Raw genomic sequence first — 23,116 nt, 5'->3', positions numbered from 1 at the left:
GGACATTTTGTTTGTAGTATATTATGATAAATGATAAAACATGTATTCCTTACGTGACTGCTGCTCTGTACTTGCCTCTTTAGGTAACCAAACTAATGGGATGTGCACATAACATAACTTTGAATATTGCAGCACTCTGATTACAGGCATTCCTGCCCCTCCCCCAGTTAATCCTATTCAAGCAAACATCAGAGATGAAGCCAGTATTCTTCAAGACAACATCGTGATTTAGACAACAAGAGAAGGGGCATTTTACTTACCATTTTAATTCACCTCAAATTATAGAGTTAAAGATGCCCTCCATATGTTTTAGACTATAACTCCCATCATCCCTAACCATTGGTCATGCTCTGGGACTGATGATGATTGTGGTGTAAAACATCTGGAGGGCTCCACATTGACTACTCCTGCTTTAAAACCTTGTCCTGAATTTACAAAAATGGAATAGAATAATAGAATAAATATATGCAAAGTTTGAATTTGTACCAAATACTTATTGAAGATCAACATGACCTCACTAGTGAGAACTATAACAAAATATGAAATTACAGTTTACCACATGTTAAATGTACAAATATGCTACCTGATTCTGAAATGTGTTGTCCTGTTTAAAGTAACTTTGTGCAACATGGCAAAGGGCTTCTTCAGGCCAAGTGTCATACCAGTCAACTGTACAGCAATTAATAGTGGCAGGATATGTCCGACAACGCTGACGGAAGGTCAGTCCTGCATAACTTGTTGTCAAAACAATATGAAGATTGCTACGTACTTTCTGAAAAAGATTTAATCATTTGTGGAAAACTTCACCCATATATATCATTTTTCAAAATTATGCATGCAGGAATGTTTAGATTGTCATATTAGTGGTCAATCAAAGGCACACATGCTAATCCCCCCCTTTTATCAAGAGAGATTCACATATATATTCCTCTTAATTTACATTAATAGTATACTATTACCTCCTATTTATTATTTATTGCTAAAAAGTCTGTCATATAAAGTTATACCTTCCCTCCCTCAGCAACTTAATGTTAAACAGCATGAAGAACAAGGTAGGACCCCATGGAGCTCCCAAAAACATGAGGTTGAGAAGCAGTCCCCCAGCACTGCCTTTCTGGGGCCTACTTGTCAGCTAAAACTAAATGGAGCCCTCAAGTCCCATTTATTGTAGATGGTACAGAAGAATGCCACCGTCAATGGTCCAGCAAAAGCAACAGTAATCCTTGCCTAGTTACTGACATAGATCTACTAAGGTGATCAAGGCCATTTCAGGCCTGAACCCAGATTGTAAGGGATCCACGCAATCAGCATCAACCAAGAAAGTTGAGACACCATTACTTATTTAAGCCTCTTGCTCAGGGGTCCTCAAACTACGGTCCGCAGGCCGGATCTGGCCCGCCAGGGTCCTAAATCCTGCCTGCCCGGCCATTGCAGAACCAGTCGCGAAGCTGTTGAGGAGGAGACTCAAGCAGCAGCAGCTCTGCTCAAGAAGCCATGCCTGGTTTACCTCAGCACGCGGGGACTGACTGAGTGGGCAGTTGCCCCCCAATCAAGTAAATAAATAAGAAAACTTAAGTAACTGACCATTTGCTTCAGAGATAACTTGATTCTGCCCCCCCCCCCCAACATAAAGCCTGCTCCTCTTAACACAAATCCTGGCTACACCCATGTCCTAGACCTTGCATTAAATGTGTCAAATATAAGTGATTTTATCAGCAAAGTATTTAACAAATCAGTCACAGCAAGCCATCCTTCAGATTCAGTTGTGAAGTTCGGGAAATGGACTGGGATCTGTGTACTTCCTGAAGCCTGCATTTCCTGCCTATGGATATTATATGGCAGTATCTATCCTTCTGGTGTACTATTTTTTAAGGGAGAACTAATGATCCCTTCACCACTTAAAACAGCTCTACTGGCTGCCACTGAGTCAATGCAGTGGAAGAGCAAGTTGTTTTGCCACAGAGTAGGCTCTAAAGTGTATTAAGCAAGACTCCTTCAGTCTTACAGGATGTTTGAGCTCTGGCCAATGGGAGAGGGCCCACAGAATGATTGTGCCTTCAGTAATTTGTTCAATGTTTGATGCTGTCGGACAGGATCTTGTGAAGGATTCTCTACTAAATCCTCCAACCAGACCATGCATGTTCATGCACAGGATGAAGTAGAACAAGCCGCCCGGACTAAGGTCCCAACAGTAGACTGCCCAGTTTCTGTTCTTTAATCTCATAATCTTCTTCCTGAAGCTGCCATTAATGACAGTGGTTGAAACCCCCAAATAAAGAACAAGGACAGCAAGGAACAAATATGGTAAATATTAAATAAAGAGGTTGGGAAAGTAGCAGGAACAAAAATGAAGCCAAACAGCAGAAGAAAATGAAAGGCAGTTTTTTGTTTTGTTTTGTTTTGTTTTTTTGAAAAGAAGGAAAGCGGTAAGAGCAATGAAGCCAAAATTGAATTAAAAGGCAAGAGAGTGGCTTTTCAGATCTTTGACAGAACCTCTGAATGAGATAGCACGGAAATCCATTGCAGGCATCTGGAAACCAATTGGATCTATTTTTTTCAGAATGGCTATTGCATTTCCCTTCCATCTTTTTTGTTTTGTTTTGTTCCACCACTCCAACATTCATTCAGCATTTTGTGCCCACTGAGCATTTTCACTGAGTTGTTTTCAAATTCCTTCCCCTCACTTAGAAAGAAATGGGCTTCATTCCTTCCCCCATTCACTTTTTTGTGGGGAAGTACGTGTCCAATAAGCTTAGTGATACCTCAGTCACTTGTGGATGGTGTTGTTTTAGCTACAAAAAGATCCACACTCAGAGAATGAGTTGCACATAGGACTTCAAAATGATACATGCAACATAAATTGAATTTTAAATGCAAAACCATTAGGATCTGACATTGTTCCCACTAAATTAAATATGAAAATAGTGCTCCGAAAGGTTTGCATAGATGAAGCTGAGGTAAATGTGTTAAAACACATTCTCTCCAGTTTATTTGTACTGATATATTTAAAATGTTACCTGTAAGAAAAATGAGTAGATATCATCGATTGTGTTAGAGTACTTAGCCTTTTCAGCAACAGATACAAGTGGTACCATGATGTTATCCAGCTCTTCCTTCTCAAATAAATTGGGCACTTGTCCTGATTTCAAAATACAACTTAGGTCCTCTAAAAATGCCTCCTATTAAAAAAATGGTATTAATTAGCAATCTGCTCAGGGCTAGTTAGTTTGCCAAATAACTAAGACAGCCTTCATCAACAACATGCCCTCCAGATGTTTTGAGCTACAACTCCCATCATCTCTACCTAGCAGAGCCATGTGGCTGCAGCAGATGGGAATTGTAGTCCAAAACCTCCAGAGGGCATGAGCTTGGTGAAGGTTGAACTATGGTCATGCTGAAGTTTCCAAACCATCTTCAGAGTCAGCCCCACATATAATTCCCTGCATTATATGTAATCTTGTGACCAGAGGATAGACGGCAGAAGTTAGGCTATCCCTGCCCAGATACGAGCACAACTGGGTCACCAGCTGAAGCTGATGGGTTCAAGCCACTGAGGTCACCTGGGTCTCAAATGACAGCAATGTATCCAGAAGTACGATCAAGCTGTGCACCCACTCCTTCAGCCAAAAATTCTCATTTCAATCAATGTTAACAGGTGTACCTACTATTAAACCACCAATTTGAAAATTTTGGTTTCTCTTTAATTCCCCTCCCCTTACATTGTTTTCTACATTTCCACATCATTTTGTGATTTTTGAGGGGGGGGGGAATTCATGATAGTTCACCAGCATTTTAGTACAGATTCCTAATATACACATTTGTATTCACTTTGGTTTATCATAGAGATTTTTGCAAAGCAATTCCCCCCAATGTATTGGATGTGTTTGTTATTTCACTATATTTCTCATATATGCATTTCTACACACACTTTACCCCAGTATATTCATTTTTGTACATCTTACCTGGTTGGAGAATTGCATTGCAAAATTCGGAGAAATGCAAATGTTAAAGGATGGCTGTGTCTTTCCATTTGTGTATTGTTTTGGAAAGTGTAAATTAGTTAGATAGGTTCACCTTTTAATTTGAACCAAATTGTATTTGTCCCCCAGCCCTAATTTTGACTAGATTGAGCCTCATTTACCCTTATCTTGTCAGTTACTGGGAAAAGTCACACCTGAATTAAAACGAAAGGAGAAAAATAGATGGATGTCATCTTTGCTATACTGGTACTTCCAAGCCTCATATTCCTGAATGTCCAAAGTTAGCTGTTTCATGCAGATGTTAAATGCATGAAAAATAAGGAGTCCTTAAAGAAAACAACTCTCATAGGAAATAATGGTTCTCTCCCAGGTCCACCTTTTGAAAACTTCCTACAAGGAAAGAGTGAAACCACTGCAAAGCAATGCCCACACCCCCAATCTTAACAAGTGCTCTAGAAGGGTTCCATGAACAGTGGTATATGAAATGGATTTAGATAATGTGATATTTGACATTGCACAAGCATACTTCCACTGGTGCAACAGAACTTCCCCGTCCTTGCACTCTCCCTGCACCTCCCTGCACACACATACCAAAATCTGCTCTGGAGGGAGTCCCTCACAATTCATCACCTACTCAACCCTCTTAGTTAGGAATGGGAGATTAGAAAACGGCCTCCTATTATTCGTAACAAAGACAGACACAGGCCAAGTGGCCACAGAGCAGAGCAAAGCATGCCAAGCACTTGGTCCAAATCCTTTTGTATCAACAACCAAAACTTGTCCAGCACAACATGACAACACTATCTAACAGAAGAAATTGTGATGTGAGCCAAATATTCAGGTAAAGAAATATGGAAACTACCTAAATATACTATGATTAAAAAATGGACAATCATAACAAGTGTGCAGTAAACTTTATGCATCTATTCCAAGTCCAATACATATATTAGAAAGGCTTACTTGAATAATATCAGATTCTGTGATGAGAAAAACAGTCCTCCTGCCTTCCACACCTGCCTGCTTACAAACTTCTTTCAGATCTTCTCTAAAATTTCCATAGGTGTAATTACGGGAAATAGATAACCTGTAGAGGCTGCATGCAGATAAGTAACAGGCTAAGGATGCACAGGTTACCTTCCCAGTTCCACCATGACCAACCTACAGGGGGGGGAAACAGTCTAACTTGAAACCAGAAAAGTTGGCTCCGTTAAATCAAACTCGTGGAAATCATAGGATTTGAGTAGGCTTTTAGGATGTGCATAGTGAATTTAGAGAAAACAAAAGTAAATGGAAACAAAAGTAAATAAAAAGCCAGCAAATATTTTGTCACAGCATTTGCCACAGGCACCTTGATGAAACTAAGTAGCTCTGGAGCTCATCAGTGGCTGAATTAAGACATCCTGGGAATCTGATGCATGTGATCTTGAGTACCTTGATGGAATAAATGTGGGGTATAAATGTAACAAAATAAATGAATAAAACAAAATAATTCAGAAGCCTCACTAGATTAAAAGTGATTTAATTCTATGTTTCTGCATAGAAATTTAGGCTTAAGCTATGTAATGAATCGCTCAGCAATGCAGAGTTAAAGTTTTCTATACTATCTATATGATCCAACCAAAGTCTATCAAATCCTTGGTTTTAATCACACAGTGGCCAACCACATGTGTGAGGAAAGCTCATAAGCAGGATATGAGCAAAATAGCACTCCTGTTTGTAATTCCTTGCAACTGGTATTCAAAAGTATATTGCTGCATCTCAAATACTGGAGGAAATATAATCCTTCTGCTCATAAAAGCAATGATGTAAGAGAAAAAGGAATAAAAACACACTAGTATAAGTTTAAAGAAAATGCTTATTTTGATTTGCGATACTAATTATGAATTGAAATAACTGTCACTGGAATTTTACATATTATAATTAAGAATGAAACTATAAGCATTTTTCCTTACCAATGTCATGTGACTACCATTTTGTCGAAAAATTCTGGCTGCCCTTGTTATATGTTGTATTGCTTCTTTAAAAAATACTATGGAAATACCCTAAGAAAACAAGGAGCATAAATTTTGAACATGTTGTTATAGTCAAGTTAGGATACTTATAAGGATCTTATTCTATTCATAGTTATTAAGCATCAGGCATAGGCTTATTGGACATCTGCAAAGCTCCTGGCTCTGCTCCTTCTCTTCCTTGCTGTCACTGTGGCATGCAGCAATCGCAAAACAAAAGAACCCCCCAACAAAAAAAGTATACACTTCCATGATTACACATATAACTTGCAAATTTGCCTGCACATCTAAACAAGGTAATGCGCAAGCCTCGCAACATGCAATGGCCCCAGAATAGTCTATGCAAATGAAGTGGGGATAAACATAAGTTTTCCAGATGGGGATTTAAAATATAAATCAAGTGTGCAGTGAACAGCCATTTCATGAAAATGCCTGTGCAAATGTTACCTTTGTGAAATGAATTATTCCTATTTCTAATCTGTACCTTTGCTCTCTGGTAGGGGTATTGGAGAATTATGACAAAAATGGAATTGGGAGTAGATATTGCCCATTTCTTTTATTCATCCCATGGAAATCAATAATAATCAATCCAGTGAGCAATATTCACCAGTGCTGCTTTCAGTCCATACATAATCACCATAATAATGTTAATTATTAATTATTAATGTTGTTATTATTATTCTCCGCCCATCTGGCTGGGTTTTCCCACTCTGGGCAGTGTACAACACATAAAAAATTGCAAAACATTAGACATTAAAAATTTCTCGATACAGGGTTGCCTTCAGATGTCTTCTAAAAGTCAGGTGGTTGTTGATTTCCTTGACATCTGATGGGAGGGCGTTCCACAGGGTGGGCGCCACTACCGAGAAGGCCCTCTGCCTGATTACGATTATCTTTTCCACCATTTTCGCTGTGTTTCATTTGCATCAAAATGAATGGTGTAGAATAATGTAATCACAATACAGTATAATGTACATAATTTCTATCATTATGTAAATTCATTAAGTTACATAATTTCATCATGGCAGACAGGGAGACAAATGTCATTTTTGGCAAAAGGCCAACTGAAGCAAAGCAGAAACAGTGCTGCATGTGATGAATACAGAGTGGAAGTAAAAACGCCTTCTTACAGCCCCCTATTCTCTGGTTACATCTGTACTCATGCAGACCCAATGGAGGTCTACCCATGGAGGAAGACTGGGATTATATGAGTACAAGCCCCATTCCTTGTTACTTATCTGCATCAGGAGTAGGAATAATACCTGAAACAGAGAAATGGATAAATGTACAAGCAGCAGCAGCAGCAATGGAATTGCTCCCTGTTGCCAGAATGGGGCCACCCATGATCCACCTCATTGTAACCACTTGTAGGTCTTCGGATTTACCTGAGGGCTTACTCCCTGCATTTTAATGCACTGTTCTTCTAGGACCCAAAGTAGATGTGTCTTGTTGGTGACATTTCTATAGACTCTCTTGTGTACAGGCTGGTTTGAATCCAGAAAATCCACAAATAGGGGTGGTTCTTCCATCAACTGATCTTTTGTCCAGGGAATCTATAAAAATTTTACACAATAATAGGCACCAATTGTTCTTTTTACAGCATGGCTTGTGGATTCTGTATGATCTCTTCTTTGATAGCCCAGTCATTTAGTCACCTGGGCCTTACATCTGTCAAAGATTTTATACAGGCCAGTATTTCACTAATGGAAATTAGGACCTTTCTGTTCATGAAAGGTGAGGTAAGGGTTTGAGTTTACCAATAAAGCTTTTCAGACAATGGTATATCAACAGAATCCAGACACAATACTAAGCAATTGCATATGTGCCAGTAGGAAGGAGGAACTAGAAATTCATGTACAGAAATGAGTCTAGTTGCAAAAGCAGTGAGGCAAGCCATATCTGACAATGCAAGACACAGATATATACACAGAGGGACGAATGGGGGTGATTCTTAAGTTAAGGCAAGCTGCAGGCAGGAAATCCTAATCATTGATCTTTGATATTATAATATGTTATATTATTAAACTCCATCAATGATATGCGTTGAGGATGCTAACAGATGCTGCTATCTTGATTCATACCATGGAAATACAATGAATACATACTGTGTTTGGGAGAAGATAACCTTGTGTGTCAGTGTATATATGTGATATAGCCATAAAACATATTTTAGTAGAGTTCACAATGTCATAACTTGGCTAAAGTATGCAAAATCAGGTGGAAAATCAATACTCACCCCTACCTTTTCAGAAAAGAAACCAGAAGCAACAATATGCCCGGACCCTTTAGAAGGAACAGCTTGTGGGAGATTTTGCCCTCAAACCTAACAATGCCTATCTACACTAGTTAGTAAATGAAGGAGTTAAGAACCACAGAGCTGTAAATTTCTAGAGCTCAACAAGGTCACATCTCACCTTCAGGGAAAGAGGAAGCAAAGGTTGTTTCCTGTTCTTTTCCCTCACTCTTTCCTCTTTGAACCATGCAACCATGTAACATGACATCTAAGGCTGGGACTCAGACGACTTGTTTGAGACTAACTTCTGTATTTTGTAGCCAAGGATACATTAGCTGTGTTTCAGCCATAGCACTGAACAATGCATGAGTGAGACCTCTGATTACTTAAAGTAAAGCATTAAACTTGCTTAAGGTTGTGGTCAGTTCACTCTGAGAGTAGAGGCAGGGGAGCACAATAGTGAGTGCTTAATAGTGGGACATTTAAAGGGATAACAACATCTATTTCCTACGCTTTGCAAACACAGCGGTTTTTTAGTTTTAAACCCTGCTAGGGCCTCTTCTGACTAGAAAATGAGTCAAGCCCTGTGCTTCTGAATTCAGGCTGTCAGCCATTTGTTCTTTTGCAGTTCCCCACACACATGCGATTTAGGACTAACTTGGTCTTCCCCAGTTATTTCCCAACACAACTGATTCCTCATATACCTCTTCCTCTGTACCTGTGTCAGGGGTGAGATCCCCCAGAAGAGGAGAGGCCATTACACTGCACAGCAGCTGTCTAATGAGCAGAAAAACTGCAGGCCCAACTGAGGTAAAGTGCAGCCACTACTCCAACTTGCTGCCAGCATCCAGCAGCGCAAGTACAGAAAACACAGCCAGACCAAGTAAAGATGGGGAAGGACCAAGGAGATTGCAATCCCGCTTGGACCAGAGTGGTGCAGAAACATGACTCCTAGTTGTTGTTGGAGCCGGGGGGGGGGGGGGAGAGAGACCTATCAGAAAATAACTAAAATGGCACTCCTGCATTGTGGGAGAGAAGTGGGAAGTGCCAAGTTCCTGGCCCAATCACACTTAAGCAATCATCTCCAGAACCCCACAGCCCAGCTAGGCTCACAGAAACAACCCCTACTTCTTCTCAGCTGTAATCAGGACAATAGGGAAGGGACACAAAATTGAAGAGAAAAAGAGAGACCCCACCATTCCAATTGTGGGCATGGTAGATCTGGGGAAATTAGATAACTCCTCCCCCTGGAGAGGTTGTAAAAAAACTATGAAGACCCTGCTTGTCTCCAACTAGGATGTCATTTCTAACAGGAAAGTCATCTACTCTATCAGATAAAGGTTAGATATACATTTTAATACATAATAAATAAGCAAACAAAATTTTTAAAATCTACAAAAGTATTTGTTGTAAAGCACCCAATAAGCAATGTGACACACACAGAGATACACACTTACCTTGAAATAGTTATTGACCTCATTTGATAGAATTTGAAAGAAAGCTTCCCGTTCTGGAGAATCAATCAGACGATCATGGAAAACTCGGGTGCATTCATGTACAAATAGCAACACTATTGATTCTTTGGAAACAATGACAGACTTGTGAGCTTGGAGCAATCCTTCAAGTACCTGTCAACAATTTTAAAAGAAACTTATTTTTTTGGGGGGGGACCACAGCTTGATTCACAATAATTTTTTTAATTTCTTGTAAGTTCCTGTCCATTTGTATTGATTTCAGTTTTATACTATTCTATGCTACTTCATCTCGGGACGCGGGTGGCGCTGTGGGCTAAAGCTGCAACGCCTAGGACTTGCCGATTGAAAGGTTGGCGGTTCGAATCCCCGCGGCAGGGTGCGCTCCCACCGTTCGGTCCCAGCGCCTGCCAACCTAGCAGTTCGAAAGCACCTTCGGGTGCAAGTAGATAAATAGGGACCGCTTACCAGCGGGAAGGTAAACGGCATTCTGTGTGCTGCGCTGGCTTGCCAGATCCAGATGCAGCTTGTCACGCTGGCCACGTGACCCGGAAGTGTCTGCGGACAGCGCTGGCTCCCGGCCTATAGAGTGAGATGAGCGCACAACCCTAGAGTCTGGCAAGACTGGCCCGTACGGGCAGGGGTACCTTTACCTTACCTTATGCTACTTCATTGTTTTATTTATACTTTTTATTTTTGTAGCTGCAAAAATAAACAGCAAAACAATATACATATATACAGTACATGGTCCCCCGATCCCACCAGACCTACTTACTGGTTGAATTACAATAAAATGTATCACACTTTTTCTACATTTCCCATCCTGTTGTCACATTTTGCCTAATTCTAACCAATATTACATCCCTCTTTTTGTTACAACTTTTCCTCACACATCCCTGGATGTGTAGGATACTTTATAGACGATCCCTGAGCTACATTTGCAAAAGTCCAGGCCAACAAATTGTAAAGTATGTTTATGATAAGTCTAAACAATCTGTCATCTTAACACACCTTAAAAAGATCCCGTAGATTAAACGTGTAATGGCATTTAACTGGAGTTGGACGCACTTTATGAAGCATTCTATAGTACACAGCAATAGAGGCGCATGTTAAATTATCCTTGCATTTCTGAACTTCAGCCATGAATCTTTTGATATGTAAGTATGCTCCTAGTCGCACCTACAAGAAACAAAATATGTAACTTTTATACATTTTCCACAAAATGCTCACTTGAAATACATAATAAACATATTAAATTATGAAGTACCTATTTGTTTATGACTGAGATACAGTATGCGTGACTATTGTGTGCTATGATATTCAGGGAAAATATGTATATTTCTGCCTCATGGAATCACAGAATTGTAGAGTTGGAAGAGACCCCATGGGTCTTCTAGTCCAACCCCCTGCAATGCACAAATATCAACTAGGTCATACAAGATAGATGGCTGTCCAACCTCTGCTTAAACACCTCCAAGGAAGGAGAATCCATAACCTCCCGAAGGAGACTGTTCCACTGTTGAACAGCTCTTACTGTCAGAAAGTTTTGTCATCAGCAGATGACAAAATGGAGGACTGCTGCAAAATAAACTGTAGTGGAACAGAAAATACCAGATGAAAGGATGAATATTTGAATGGATTACGGTGCTTTCCAACATCCCTATTTATGAGGTAGATTGTAGAGGAAAACATTTATATTTCATATATATTTTTGACAGTTTTGGTTGATTTTTTTAAGAGTCGTTAAATGATTCCTGCATTACCATATTACCTGGAAAATACGTTGTAAGGATTGTAAAGAAGTTACAGGCAAAACTAATGTGCAGAAACATGACAGAAGACGAGCACTAATCTCATTACTTCCTTCACTCGGCGGTGTGCAAGTGGCAACCATAGCAACATCCTGGACATTCTGTGAGGGAAAGGCAAGAAAGTAAAAGCCTGAATTAAAATATTTTAAACAAGGCCAACACAATCTCTTGTGGCTTGCCGGCATCTCACTCCTCATTCCCCCTGCAATTACTCCTTTCTGTGGAACAGTCTTCAATAAGTCAAGTTGCATTTTATTTTAGTTTCCAAATACTACTCCTTTTCTGGAAAAGATCCCAGCTCATATTTGTTGCTCCCTCCTGAGTACCTTATGGGGGTACTCTACCACCTAGCTAACATTTAAACTACTCTCACTGTGCCCATGTCTATTCTGGTAAAAAAAAGTGTATTTTTTAGGCAAGCTGTACCAGACCAACAACAGCCTGTTTCCTGTGGAAAAAGGTTTTCCTACCACAAGAGCAAAATCTCCTTTTGCTGCTCTGGAAGGGCATATTCCCTGAACGTGTTAAGGTGTATTTCAGATGATACTTCTTCACAGAATACATAGTTAAACTGTGAAATTCTCTACTACAACAAAATGTAGTGAGGTCAGCAACATGCATGACTTTAAAAGGGGGTTAAACATTATTATGGAGGATAAAGATATTGATGACACCTAGTCAGTATTTCAGTCACTATGCCTTTGCAAATCTGTTTCTGGGGAACAGGAGTATGAAGAATGCAATGATACTCAAGTTTGTTTGTAGGCGTCCCATAGGCATCTGGTTAGCCACTGTGAGAACAGGGTAATATACTAGATGAGATTTTGGCCCGATCCATTAGTCTTCTTTTGTTCTTAATTTACCCCAAAAACATAGAATTGTAATTATCTGTATGCACTGTTTGAGGAGTAAAAATAATCATCCCTTTTTACAACATTTATGAAACAAAGGTTTAAAAATCGAACTATTTGATGCTTTCTTACTGCTGAAATGATGTTACATTATTTGAAATGGTTGTAATATTTAATTATAATTTAAATATACTTAAATTATGCAGATAATATTATTATGGGATACTATAGGATATTAGATTATTTCTACTGTGTATTATATAAATTATTCTGTATATTTAATAAATTTAATAACTTTTAACAAGAAATATAAATAATGAAAATTCCATAAAGAATTTCATATTTACACAGTACCTTCCATGTAAGCTGCTCCGTGTCATAAAAACCTCCTAGATCAAGAAACTGTCTAATTAGCTCAAGTGGTGGCTGGGACCCATACTCCTCTGCTATAGGTGCATTCAGATCATCAATAAACAGTAAAACCTTAAAATAAAATTATTATTGTGGATGAGACACATTATCACAAGAGATTAACAAAAGCTATTGAATGTGCCCCCCACAGCTTGCCAAATAAGTGATTGACAAAGCCTTGCCTGCTTAATATGTTGCCTGGAGTGTGTGCTTGCTCCTTTGCTACTTCCAATAGAAGAAGAAGAAGAGTTTGGATTTGATATCCCGCCTTTCACTCCCTTTAAGGAGTCTCAAAGCAGCTAACAATCTCCTTTCCCTTCCTCCCTCACAACAAACACTCTGTGAGGTGAGTGGGGCTGAGAGACTTCAGAGAAGTGTGACTGGCCCAAGGTCACCCAGCAGCTGCATGTGGAGGAGCGGAGACGCGAACCCGGTTCCCCAGATTACGAGACTACCGCTCTTAACCACTACACCACACTGGCTCATAGTATTTGTAACCCTTGCCCATGAGACAGAGTGGATTGCATGTTTATGTAATCTTACTAGTGGCACATCCATAATGGGGTGAGCACTGTTAGCGTGGTATTTTAATCGTGCAGTTCACCTTATAGATGTAAATATAAGTTGCGGATGTTACTGTGAGTAAATGGAGAGAGTCATCCTTGGGAATTGTGTATATGGACATTTTTACACACAGAATTCTCATCCAGCCTATGGGTACAGAAGCATATTGCTGTATCAGAGTGACAAACAGAAGTAAAGCTATCTTTCTTTTTGTTACGTGCATCAGAAGAGAAGTTGAGGTGTGACTACAAAGAAATTTATTTCAAAAGAATTTCACCCTCAGAATCAAGTTTACTGAATTTGATTCAACATAAATTACAGATGGAACTGAAGTCTTCTGGGAATTAGCTTATCCTTTTGACAATATCCAACTCTCCAGTGAAACAAGCAGTAGTGTGGGAGGAGATTTGGCATTTACTACAGATAGCAGCAATTGAGCCAATTTCTCCAGAGCACTCCTTCTCCAGTATGCCATATTCTTTGTGATATCAAAAAAGGATGGCTCTTAGAAGGCGGTGTTAGACACAAGGTGGTTGTTCATCGATCGACAGAGCCTCCTTGACTCCATCCTGAATTTGCAGTAAACCAGTGGTTCCCAATTAGGGCCCCTTCCCTTTCCTCCCCACCAACGTTTTTTGTTTTTTGGTCATTTTTGCATGATAATATCACACATTTTATGGTCTGTTTTTTTTTAGTATACCTGAAATTATCTGTTTATTAGGGGCTACCCCCCATTTTGTTCAAAAAAATTGCTTTGCAGAAGTAACTACCATAGAGTTATCTCCCCCCCCCAAAAAAAGTATTTTGAAAAATATTTTGAAAAATATCGAGGGTCCTCAGTAATTAGCTAATTGGGAACCACTGCAGTAAACCATAAACCGATTCAAAGTCAAGAAAGAGGGAGGACAAAGAACTTCTTTCTCCTTTACTGTGCCAGTTCTCTGCCCTTGTGCAAGGCAAGTACTCAGCTTTGGTGCTGGGAGCTAGCCTGAAAACCAAGCCTTTAGCATTATATAGTAAGAGGATGGTTTGGGGAATTTGAGAAATTAAAAAGGTTTCCTTTTCCTTTTGAAACAACTACCCAGACAATCCCAAATATGTACATGCTAGAACAAGAAGAGGAGGAAACAACATGAGAAAGAAAAACAGGAAAATACACGTAACCTCAAAATAAAGGCTCTCACACTTCAAAGAGTGGTACAATATGCCTGTTCTATGCCTGTTAGGGAGAGCGGATGTACATATTTTTTTGTTGTGAATTTCTACTTGTCATTAGGCCCGAGTGATACTTGGTCTTCACCATCACGATATTTCACCAGCGAAACATTGTGATATACCAATATTTCACAATGTCTGAAATAAGGATGGAACTGGCTTGGCTTTATGGTTTTTCTCGCATAATTGTTTTTGCGTAGCGTACACACCCACACACCCACACCCACACACCCCATGATTCACAATATATTGCCAGGTTAAAAAATTATGAAACCGATATCACAATACAGACTTCAAACTGGTTTTGGACAATATATCCATATATCATCCAGACCTACTTGTCATATAACATATAATATAATGAATTATTCATAGTATATTTTTAATAAACTTCCCCAAAAGATCTTCACCTACTTCTTACCTGTTTAAATTGTGGAGCACCCAGGACATCTTTACTTTTTAGTATTAATTTCTGAAGAATCAAAGCCTTTGTTTGGGCAGCACTGGTATGAGCACTCAACTGCAGCGTAGAAATAATAGTACCACTTGTACATGTTTCTTCCAGATCAGGCTCTTCTCTTGGCGAGCTCAGGGTTGACACTAATACAAAATTAACAGTTAGAACCCTACAGGATTAATAAACAGCACCTTTCTAACCTATCAAAGTATGCTATTTTTATTCTATCTGCCAATGAAAAGCATTAACAGGTCAAATACATTACTTGTTAATTTTCTGATTATAAGGATATTTTCAACTTAATTCTTAATTGAGGGTTTTAACATTTTTATCTATAAAGCAACAAGATTGGATGACTTCAACAATAAAATATTTTCCCTACTACTAAACATCAATTCATCTGACTGAAGAGGTACTAGCAATCATTAATCTGAATGTTTTACATTGGAGCTGAAAGTGAGCACAATATATACAGAATGTTTTAATACATATTTCTGCACAACATCTTAGCTTTATTTTAAGAATAAGAGAAAATCTCAAACTACCTTGTTGAATGGTAAGCCCTCCTACCATAATATCTGCCCCTGCAAACCTTCCTCCAATTAATTTTTAGTCAAAATATAAATGCTACTTTTGTTCTTTAAAGACCTTTACAGCTAGGGATGTGGGAAGGATTTGTTCAGCTCATATTTTAATTTGAACCTGCCGAATCTGCACTTTCCAAATCAATATGTAAACTGAAACAGTTATCATCTGAAAGTTTTACTTCTCTGGACTTCGGATGGAGGAAAATGGTGGACTGATCGTCTTCTGTCAGCAGCTTGCCAACACAGATGATTATGTGGTGATTGATGATAGCCAGGCCATAAATCTTGGCTATTGAATTGAGTAAACTTGGATATGATAAGAGTGAACAGGATATTTAACCTCTGATGCTCTGCAAAAGCTGTTGCCTACGTTGGGAGACTAAGAAGCTATCAGCACCTCAGAACACTGGCAAAGGTGAGTGACTAAGAGCAGAGAAACCAATATTGTGTCCAAAAGCCACGTAAAAGTTCTAATGGGCAAAACCTCCCTTTCTCTAACTATCTTCAACTATACCTGAGACAGATATACAGTGGTACCTCGGGTTAATAACTTAATTCGTTCTGGAGGTCCGTTCTTAACCTGAAACTGTTCTTAACCTGAGACACCACTTTAGCTAATGGGGCCTCCTGCTGCTGCCGTGCTGCCGGAGCACAATTTCTGCTCTCATCCTGAAGCAAAGTTATTAACCCGAGGTACTATTTCTGGGTTAGCAGAGTCTGTAACCTGAAGTGTCTGTAACCCGAGGTACCACTGTAATTCACAAATTTGAAGGTTTCTCTGTCTGCCTGTAAAAATTTACTTCTGGTGAGTGAGCTACTTTCTGACTCCTGGAGAGCCGATCATAAAAGGCTGAACTAAAAATACACTCTAATTCTTTGAACCAAGAAAGTTTAAAATGGTCAAGGGCCATTCTCTGAATGCTTTATTTTTAATTCTCTGTTTTCCTAATGGAAATGTTGCACTGGAACTGAAAGTAATTTTACTACTTCATACTGACTTTGTGGGAAAGGAATGTGCTTTGATAAGAGATTATGCTGTGAAGATCTTAAAGTGGAGGTGGGGGATTGAATATTTTAAGGTACAGATTGAATTGCTAATAAGACCAAGAACATTCAATATGGCAAAAAACATTCCATTGACTGTTGGCATTTTACAGCAATTATTGGATGAGAAATTAAAAGAAATTAGAGCTAAGATTATTCTTAGGGCTCTGACCCAAATAATGCTGGGCTCTCAATGGGATGGGAGTGTCAGTTTTGCATTTTTTGGTACAGAAAGTATTGGTTTAAAGTGTATAAATATTTTCTATGCTAATTGATTCAAGAAGGTTCTGGAAGCTTCTCTGTGTGATACAAGCTGGTGCAAATGATTCGTCTTGAACAGAACCATCACTCCAATTATCATCAACTTCTGCTTCTAGCAAAGAGGATGGAGAGGAAGGAAGAGGAAACCTTAGCCTCTTCTCCTTAGCTTACTTCAACTGCTCAATCAATGAGGCTGGAAAGGTTTGAGAAATGGGGGGTAGAGCACCTTGAGCAGCTGGAGAAGGATCATGGTGCTCTTGTCCCTGTTCCTCAGTAAAACCTATAAATCACGGCTCAGAATCTGATAAAGCGTCAACCTGGGCCTCACCAGCAGGTAACGGTATAATCTTACCATTCGACTGAGTGGAAGGAAGCACTTTTAGGAGCTGAGGTCTGCTCTGTATTGTGAGTCTGGGACTGAGGTAAAATTATGGAAGTAAGATGCTTTTTTGGAAGGGCTGGGGAAGCAAATAAGTGGAAGGACAAAACAAAGAGCAACAGAAAGGGTTTTTTTGTGAAAAAAACACAATGCACAAACAAACAACTGTAAAACTAAAATGACAATAAGGGAAATCGGAGGTTCAGAAACTAGTAAAAAACCTAGTTGAGTCAGGAGAGTTGGGAGGAACGTACTGTCTGCGTCTAGACAGGAGGAAAAACTGAGGGAGTCCAGCCTACTTCCCACAAGTCTTTGCTGCTGTCTAGTGTCTCCCGACAAGGTGAACACTCATTACATTGGATACGACGCCCCAGGAACTAAAATGTACTCAATAAAAGTATCTTGCAGATAAACAACAAATGCCTTCAGTTCTCCCCAACTCTCCATCAATTCCATTACCTGGTCTGAGCAGAAACCAAGCAGCTTTCCTTGCTGTGTTACGTAAACTAAGCTAGCAGGGGATTGAAACACTCTTGCAAACGTTATCTGCTTGGAGGTCCCTTGGTCTTTCTAGAGCTTATCCAGATCTCTGTTTGCTCCACCACTTTCCCCTGGGAGCCCAGTCTTGAAGGCTGAATCGAAACAAATGGCAATTGGGGTTTCAGCATTGTCATTTGTTCCAATTATTGCTAAAGTGTGATTTTTCTGGGGGAAAGTGGCAGGGAAAAGGCAAAACTGCTCAGACCCGTGCCCAGAAAGGATAGAACAGTTAGAAGTGTGAACGAGCCTTAAATCTGTCCCTATTTTAGGAGCAGTATGACAACCAATCACTAAGGGAATGTCATCAATAAAACCTATTTTACTTCTGCACCACAAGCAATTTCATTGCCTTATTAAATTGTGCCATTTGCTCCAAACATTATTGAAGGTGCAGCATGATATCTTTAAAAACAAAAAAATCTGAACCTGAATATTTTTCTTAATTTATATAACAATCAATGTCATCATACATATCTCTCTAGCTGAAGCGTGTGGTGTTCTCCCAGAAGAACGAAGTCCAGATCTCATCAAGCTAGGTAAAAGAACACATACCCACACAAATGAAAAATGCAAGGTGTAAATTCTAATCAGTACTGGCACAGTACTACAAAACAAAACTTAACCGGTTATTTCTAATGGGAAAGATATGCCACACAAACTGAGAAGATGGAACTTTGCCTTCCTCTTTCCCTTCCTATAGCTCCTTTGTTCTCAAATCTGCTCCAGAGCAGACTTCTATGGTGGTGGGTAGAGGCACAGGAGCTGCAGAGTGAAGAAAATGTAAGTGAAGTCCTAAAGTAAGGTGCTAATACAGTGGTACCTCGGGTTAAGTACTTAATTCGTTCCGGAGGTCCGTTCTTAACCTGAAACTGTTCTTAACATGAAGCACCACTTTAGCTAATGGGGCCTCCTGCTGCCGCCGTACCACCGGAGCACAGTTTCTGTTCTCATCCTGAAGCAAAGTTCTTAACCCGAGGTACTATTTCTGGGTTAGAGGAGTCTGTAACCTGAAGCGTATGTAACCTGAAGCGTATGTAACCCGAGGTACCACTGTAAAAGAAGTGTCTTCATGTTGTGGGGAATATAATTCTCTCACCACAGATGGCACAACGGTATCAGTCTGGCTGGCCCCACAACCTTACAATTAGAAAGGGAGGGGAAGTTTCCAGAGCAAATGGCATAACCAGAACACAGCTCATTCCCCTACTACACAAAAAATCCCACCCCACTTTTTTTCATCTTGCGCTATCCAATCTGATCCTAGAGGTATTACCAAGTTAGCATGACTGAACAAACATTTTCTCTTGTTTGCGCCCTTTCCTTCTCGCCAGATTAAAAATGTATGCTATCAGAGTGCAGGAGAGAGACAACCCCAGCATTAAACTCCCTCCCTCCTTTACTGAGGCTCTCTGTGGCACCTTTAAAATCCTGATTTCTTGCCCTGTGTATTTGAGAAATAAGTGGTTATGGGAAAAATAAAAGTTTTAGCAAGTTTCTCACATGAAAGGTCATGTGTGGAGCAGGTGTTTATGTGCCTACCACCTATCTATCCCTCCAGAATACAATTTAAAGAAAAAGAAAATAGCTGTGCCCACATGTGCTGAAAGCTGGTGGGCCACTCCACCTCTTGCATTCTTCCTCCTCCCCCGGCCCTGACAAAATGCTGAGTTGCTGCTACCACTACCAGTAACAAAGCCAGCCAGCCTGCTCTTGGGTCTCCAGCAGCTTAATAGAACTTTAAAATATACACAAAATGTATGCAGCACATTGCGTTTAGAATATCAGTATTTTAGAGGGCAAGTAAGGATATTGACAGTTCAAAAGAGGCTTGTCCTGTCTGAATGAGGACACCTGATAGCCATTTTAAACTTCAGATGTTACCTGGTTCTTGTTGTTTCTCTGTAATAAAAGACATCTCCTAAAAGAGTTCCCATTCTTATACTTAATCCACCTTGTCTCTGAAGTTTTTGAAGCATGCTCTCAATCATGGTAGTCTTTCCACTACCAGGGTCTCCTAAATATAACAAATAGGTTATTTTATTTATTTGTCCATAGCTTTTTCCATGGACGTGCTCAAGGCAACAAAAAGATAAAAATCACTATTAAACATTTACATAATCAGCAACAAAATCACGGAAACAGCAGAGGATACCGATCACTCACAATAAACAGCATTCAGGAACTGCCTGCAAAAACAAAAAGGTGATCCTATTGCCACCTGAGGAATGATTACAAGCAGGGAGACCTAGGCTGAAAACTCTACTCAGCCATAAAATTCATTTCAAATTGACTGTGGGAAGAGAGATCCCTACACTGCCCTGAACTTTTGGAGGAAGGCAGGGTGGAATACACCAAGGGCCTCAGTAAGTGAAGGGTATGGAGAAGCAGATTCACTCCAAGAGATATGGAAATCCATGCCAGTTTAAGGTTTAAAATTAAAAGGCTTGATTAGCCCAGAAATTAACTGCAGAGGAGGTTTTGGAGTAGCACAACTGGTTCAGCAGCACTGGGTGCTGCGCCACAGGGGGCGTCACAACAGTGCTGGAGAACAAAGTGCGAGAGGAGGGACACACACAGAATTTTAGTGTTGCACAAGACGCCGTTGAAATTTGAGAGCCCCAAATCTGCCACCGGTAACTGGTAATTGGTCTACTGCAGACAGGCTGAAACAACAGTAATCTAACACCCTTTATGAGCATGTGAGGACCTGTGAATTTTTTTTTTAAAAAAATGTTTTAGAAAGTATGTTAAATATGAATATTCTATAAGTATCTTAGCATTTCATGATTATCTGAAAATATATAACAATTCAAATCAGGTCAGGACTTCATGGCCTCCATGACAAGCGTGGGGCTGTCTCAAATTGTCTTTGGTCTAACACATCAGGCTATGCCTCATTTCCAAAAGGAAACAAGAACCCTGGGACCAATGGAATATTTAACAGAGATAAATATTCTGTTTTACAGTACTTGAGAATCTTACCTATTATTAATACTGGATGTTTATTCAGTAAAAGAAGGCTCATTAGGAAATGGTGCCGAATTGTATCAATGTTGGGAATAAATGTAGAAAGCTGACATTTCTTTTCTTCGTCTTTTTCTGCTTTATCAGGATTTGACCTACCTGCAGTTTCTAATTTTAAAATAAAACAAAAACATTTATTTCAATTATCTGAAATATTGTCTTGTTATCTTAAATTTAAGAAATATGAATATGATTGTCTAAATCAGCAGTGATTGAAAGGTAGATTGGGATCCAGGCTGCAGAGCACACAGCACAATCCACTTGGAGCCCTCTGTTCATACATGTAGTGTTATGTATGAATTGGGCAAAAATATATGGAACATTTTGTAACAGGACCATAGGTGCCAACTCTGTGGAGCCCTGGTCCCTTCCACCCCCCAAAATATTTAGGCCCCCTCTGCAATATTTTCTGCAAGTTGGCATCTCCCTCCCTCCGGCAACTACCTCTCCCCCCACCCAGAAATTTCTTGTGTGTAGGTGGAGGGTGGCGAGAGGTGAGCAGGAAGGCCTGCACCCAGCTGTGCATGTCAGAAGAAGGTGTGCTCTACAGACGTGTGGGGAGAGGGAGAAGTAAGGGGGGCAGGCGGGTCCCCCCAATATTTTGTTCAGGTTGGCACCTATGAATAGGACCATTAAGAACTTTATAGCAAGAGTTTATAGTAAACTCTTGATTCATGGAGATAATTTTACCATTAGAAAAATGTATTGAGGTAACCAATTTTTCAATAAATATTCTATGGGTAATATACTCAGGTGTTTATTTGATTTAAGCATATATATGCTGCTTCCCTGTATGTACAATGTGTCTTACAATGAAAAAATACTTCACAATTTTAGTGTATATCTGAGCCTTAAATTTTACTAAACAAAATGCTTCTTTCAGGAACATTATACTAAAATACAACAACATTCTTACCCTTCTGAATAAGAAACTGTGTGCTAGGAACTAAATTTGCCCATGGTTCAAATTCTCCTGTGCGTAAATCCACAAAATAATCAAAAACAGTTTTGTTGTCAGATGGAAACTGAATATCTGAAAGTCAGGGAGGAGAGCAGTATGTTACAAACAAATTAAAGTGTTGTATCTGCTATGAAACGTATAGCTGATATAGTTGTGTCATAGAATTGCCACAAAATGAAATGTTAGTTGGGTAAACAGTTCTATGAGCATTAACAGGTAAGATGCATTCAGGTTTCAAACACAGTTATTCAGTCATGTTTAAACTAGTTAATCTGCAGAGTTTTGCATGTAGATGTTCCCAGGAGCAGTTCCCAACATCTCCAGCTAATTTAGTTCTTTATTAAATTTATTGATTATTGTTCATTTTTTTACTAAAAAATTTAAATTTCTACCTCACGCTTCCTCCCAGAGAAGCCCTGGGTGCCTGCCAAAGGTTCTCCTGTAGAAGGGCAAGGAAAAAGCTGTTGCCACTCAGTGTTGACAATATTGGGCTAAATGGAACAATAGGCTGACTTGGGATACAGCTGTTTCTTGTGTTCAACCACATGGCATTAATGCTAGAAGTATTGTAAGGCATCGTTTCCAGGCCTTTGACCATTTTGGTTGCCCTCCTCTGGACACGTTCCAGTTTGTCAGTGTCCTTCTTGAACTGTGGTGCCCAGAACTGGACACAGTACTCCAGGTGAGGTCTGACCAGAGCAGAATACAGTGGCACTATTACTTCCCTTGATCTAGATGCTATACTCCTATTGATGCAGCCCAGAATTGCATTGGCTTTTTTAGCTGCCGCGTCACACTGTTGGCTCATGTCAAGTCTGTGGTCAACCAAGACTCTTAGATCCTTTTCACATGTACTGCTCTCAAGCCAGGTGTCACCCATCTTGTATTTGTGCCTCTCATTTTTTTTGCCCAAGTGCAATACTTTACATTTCTCCCTGTTAAAGTTCATCTCATTTGTTTTGGCCCAGTTCTCTAATCTGTCAAGGTCGTTTTGAAGTGTGATCCTGTCCTCTGGGGTGTTAGCCACCCCTCCCAGTTTGGTGTCATCTGCAAATTTGATCAGGGTGCCCTTGAGTCCATCATCCAAGCCGTTGATAAATATGTTGAATAAGACCGGGCCCAAGACAGAACCCTGTGGCACCCCACTAGTCACTCTTCTCCACGATGAAGAGGAACCATTGATGAGCACCCTTTGGGTTCAGTCAGCCAGCCAGTTACAAATCCACTGAGTGGTAGCATAGTCAAGACCGCATTTTACCAGCTTCTTTACAAGAACAACAACAACAACATAAAAAGGTAATGGGACCCCTGACCATT

The 23,116-nt window shown here is 39.8% G+C and overlaps 1 protein-coding gene across 1 annotated transcript in view; it reads right to left on the bottom strand.

Annotated features, from left to right (window-relative positions):
* Window positions 1-23,116, bottom strand: part of DNAH14 (dynein axonemal heavy chain 14) — a 133,529-nt gene that overhangs the window by 41,813 nt on the left and 68,600 nt on the right. Inside the window, 14 exon segments of the mRNA XM_077925616.1 lie at window positions 584-772; window positions 3,018-3,179; window positions 4,941-5,138; window positions 5,933-6,022; window positions 7,375-7,542; window positions 9,680-9,850; window positions 10,706-10,873; window positions 11,466-11,606; window positions 12,711-12,839; window positions 14,968-15,146; window positions 18,285-18,346; window positions 19,696-19,828; window positions 20,797-20,946; window positions 21,755-21,871. Of these exon segments, the coding sequence (XP_077781742.1) occupies window positions 584-772; window positions 3,018-3,179; window positions 4,941-5,138; window positions 5,933-6,022; window positions 7,375-7,542; window positions 9,680-9,850; window positions 10,706-10,873; window positions 11,466-11,606; window positions 12,711-12,839; window positions 14,968-15,146; window positions 18,285-18,346; window positions 19,696-19,828; window positions 20,797-20,946; window positions 21,755-21,871 (2,057 nt within the window).

This window comes from Podarcis muralis, chromosome 3 (assembly GCF_964188315.1).
Source record: "Podarcis muralis chromosome 3, rPodMur119.hap1.1, whole genome shotgun sequence".
Taxonomy (NCBI): Eukaryota; Metazoa; Chordata; class Lepidosauria; order Squamata; family Lacertidae; genus Podarcis; species Podarcis muralis.
The sequence above is the reverse complement of the archived record's forward strand: the minus strand, read 5'-3'. Positions and strand labels throughout refer to the sequence as shown.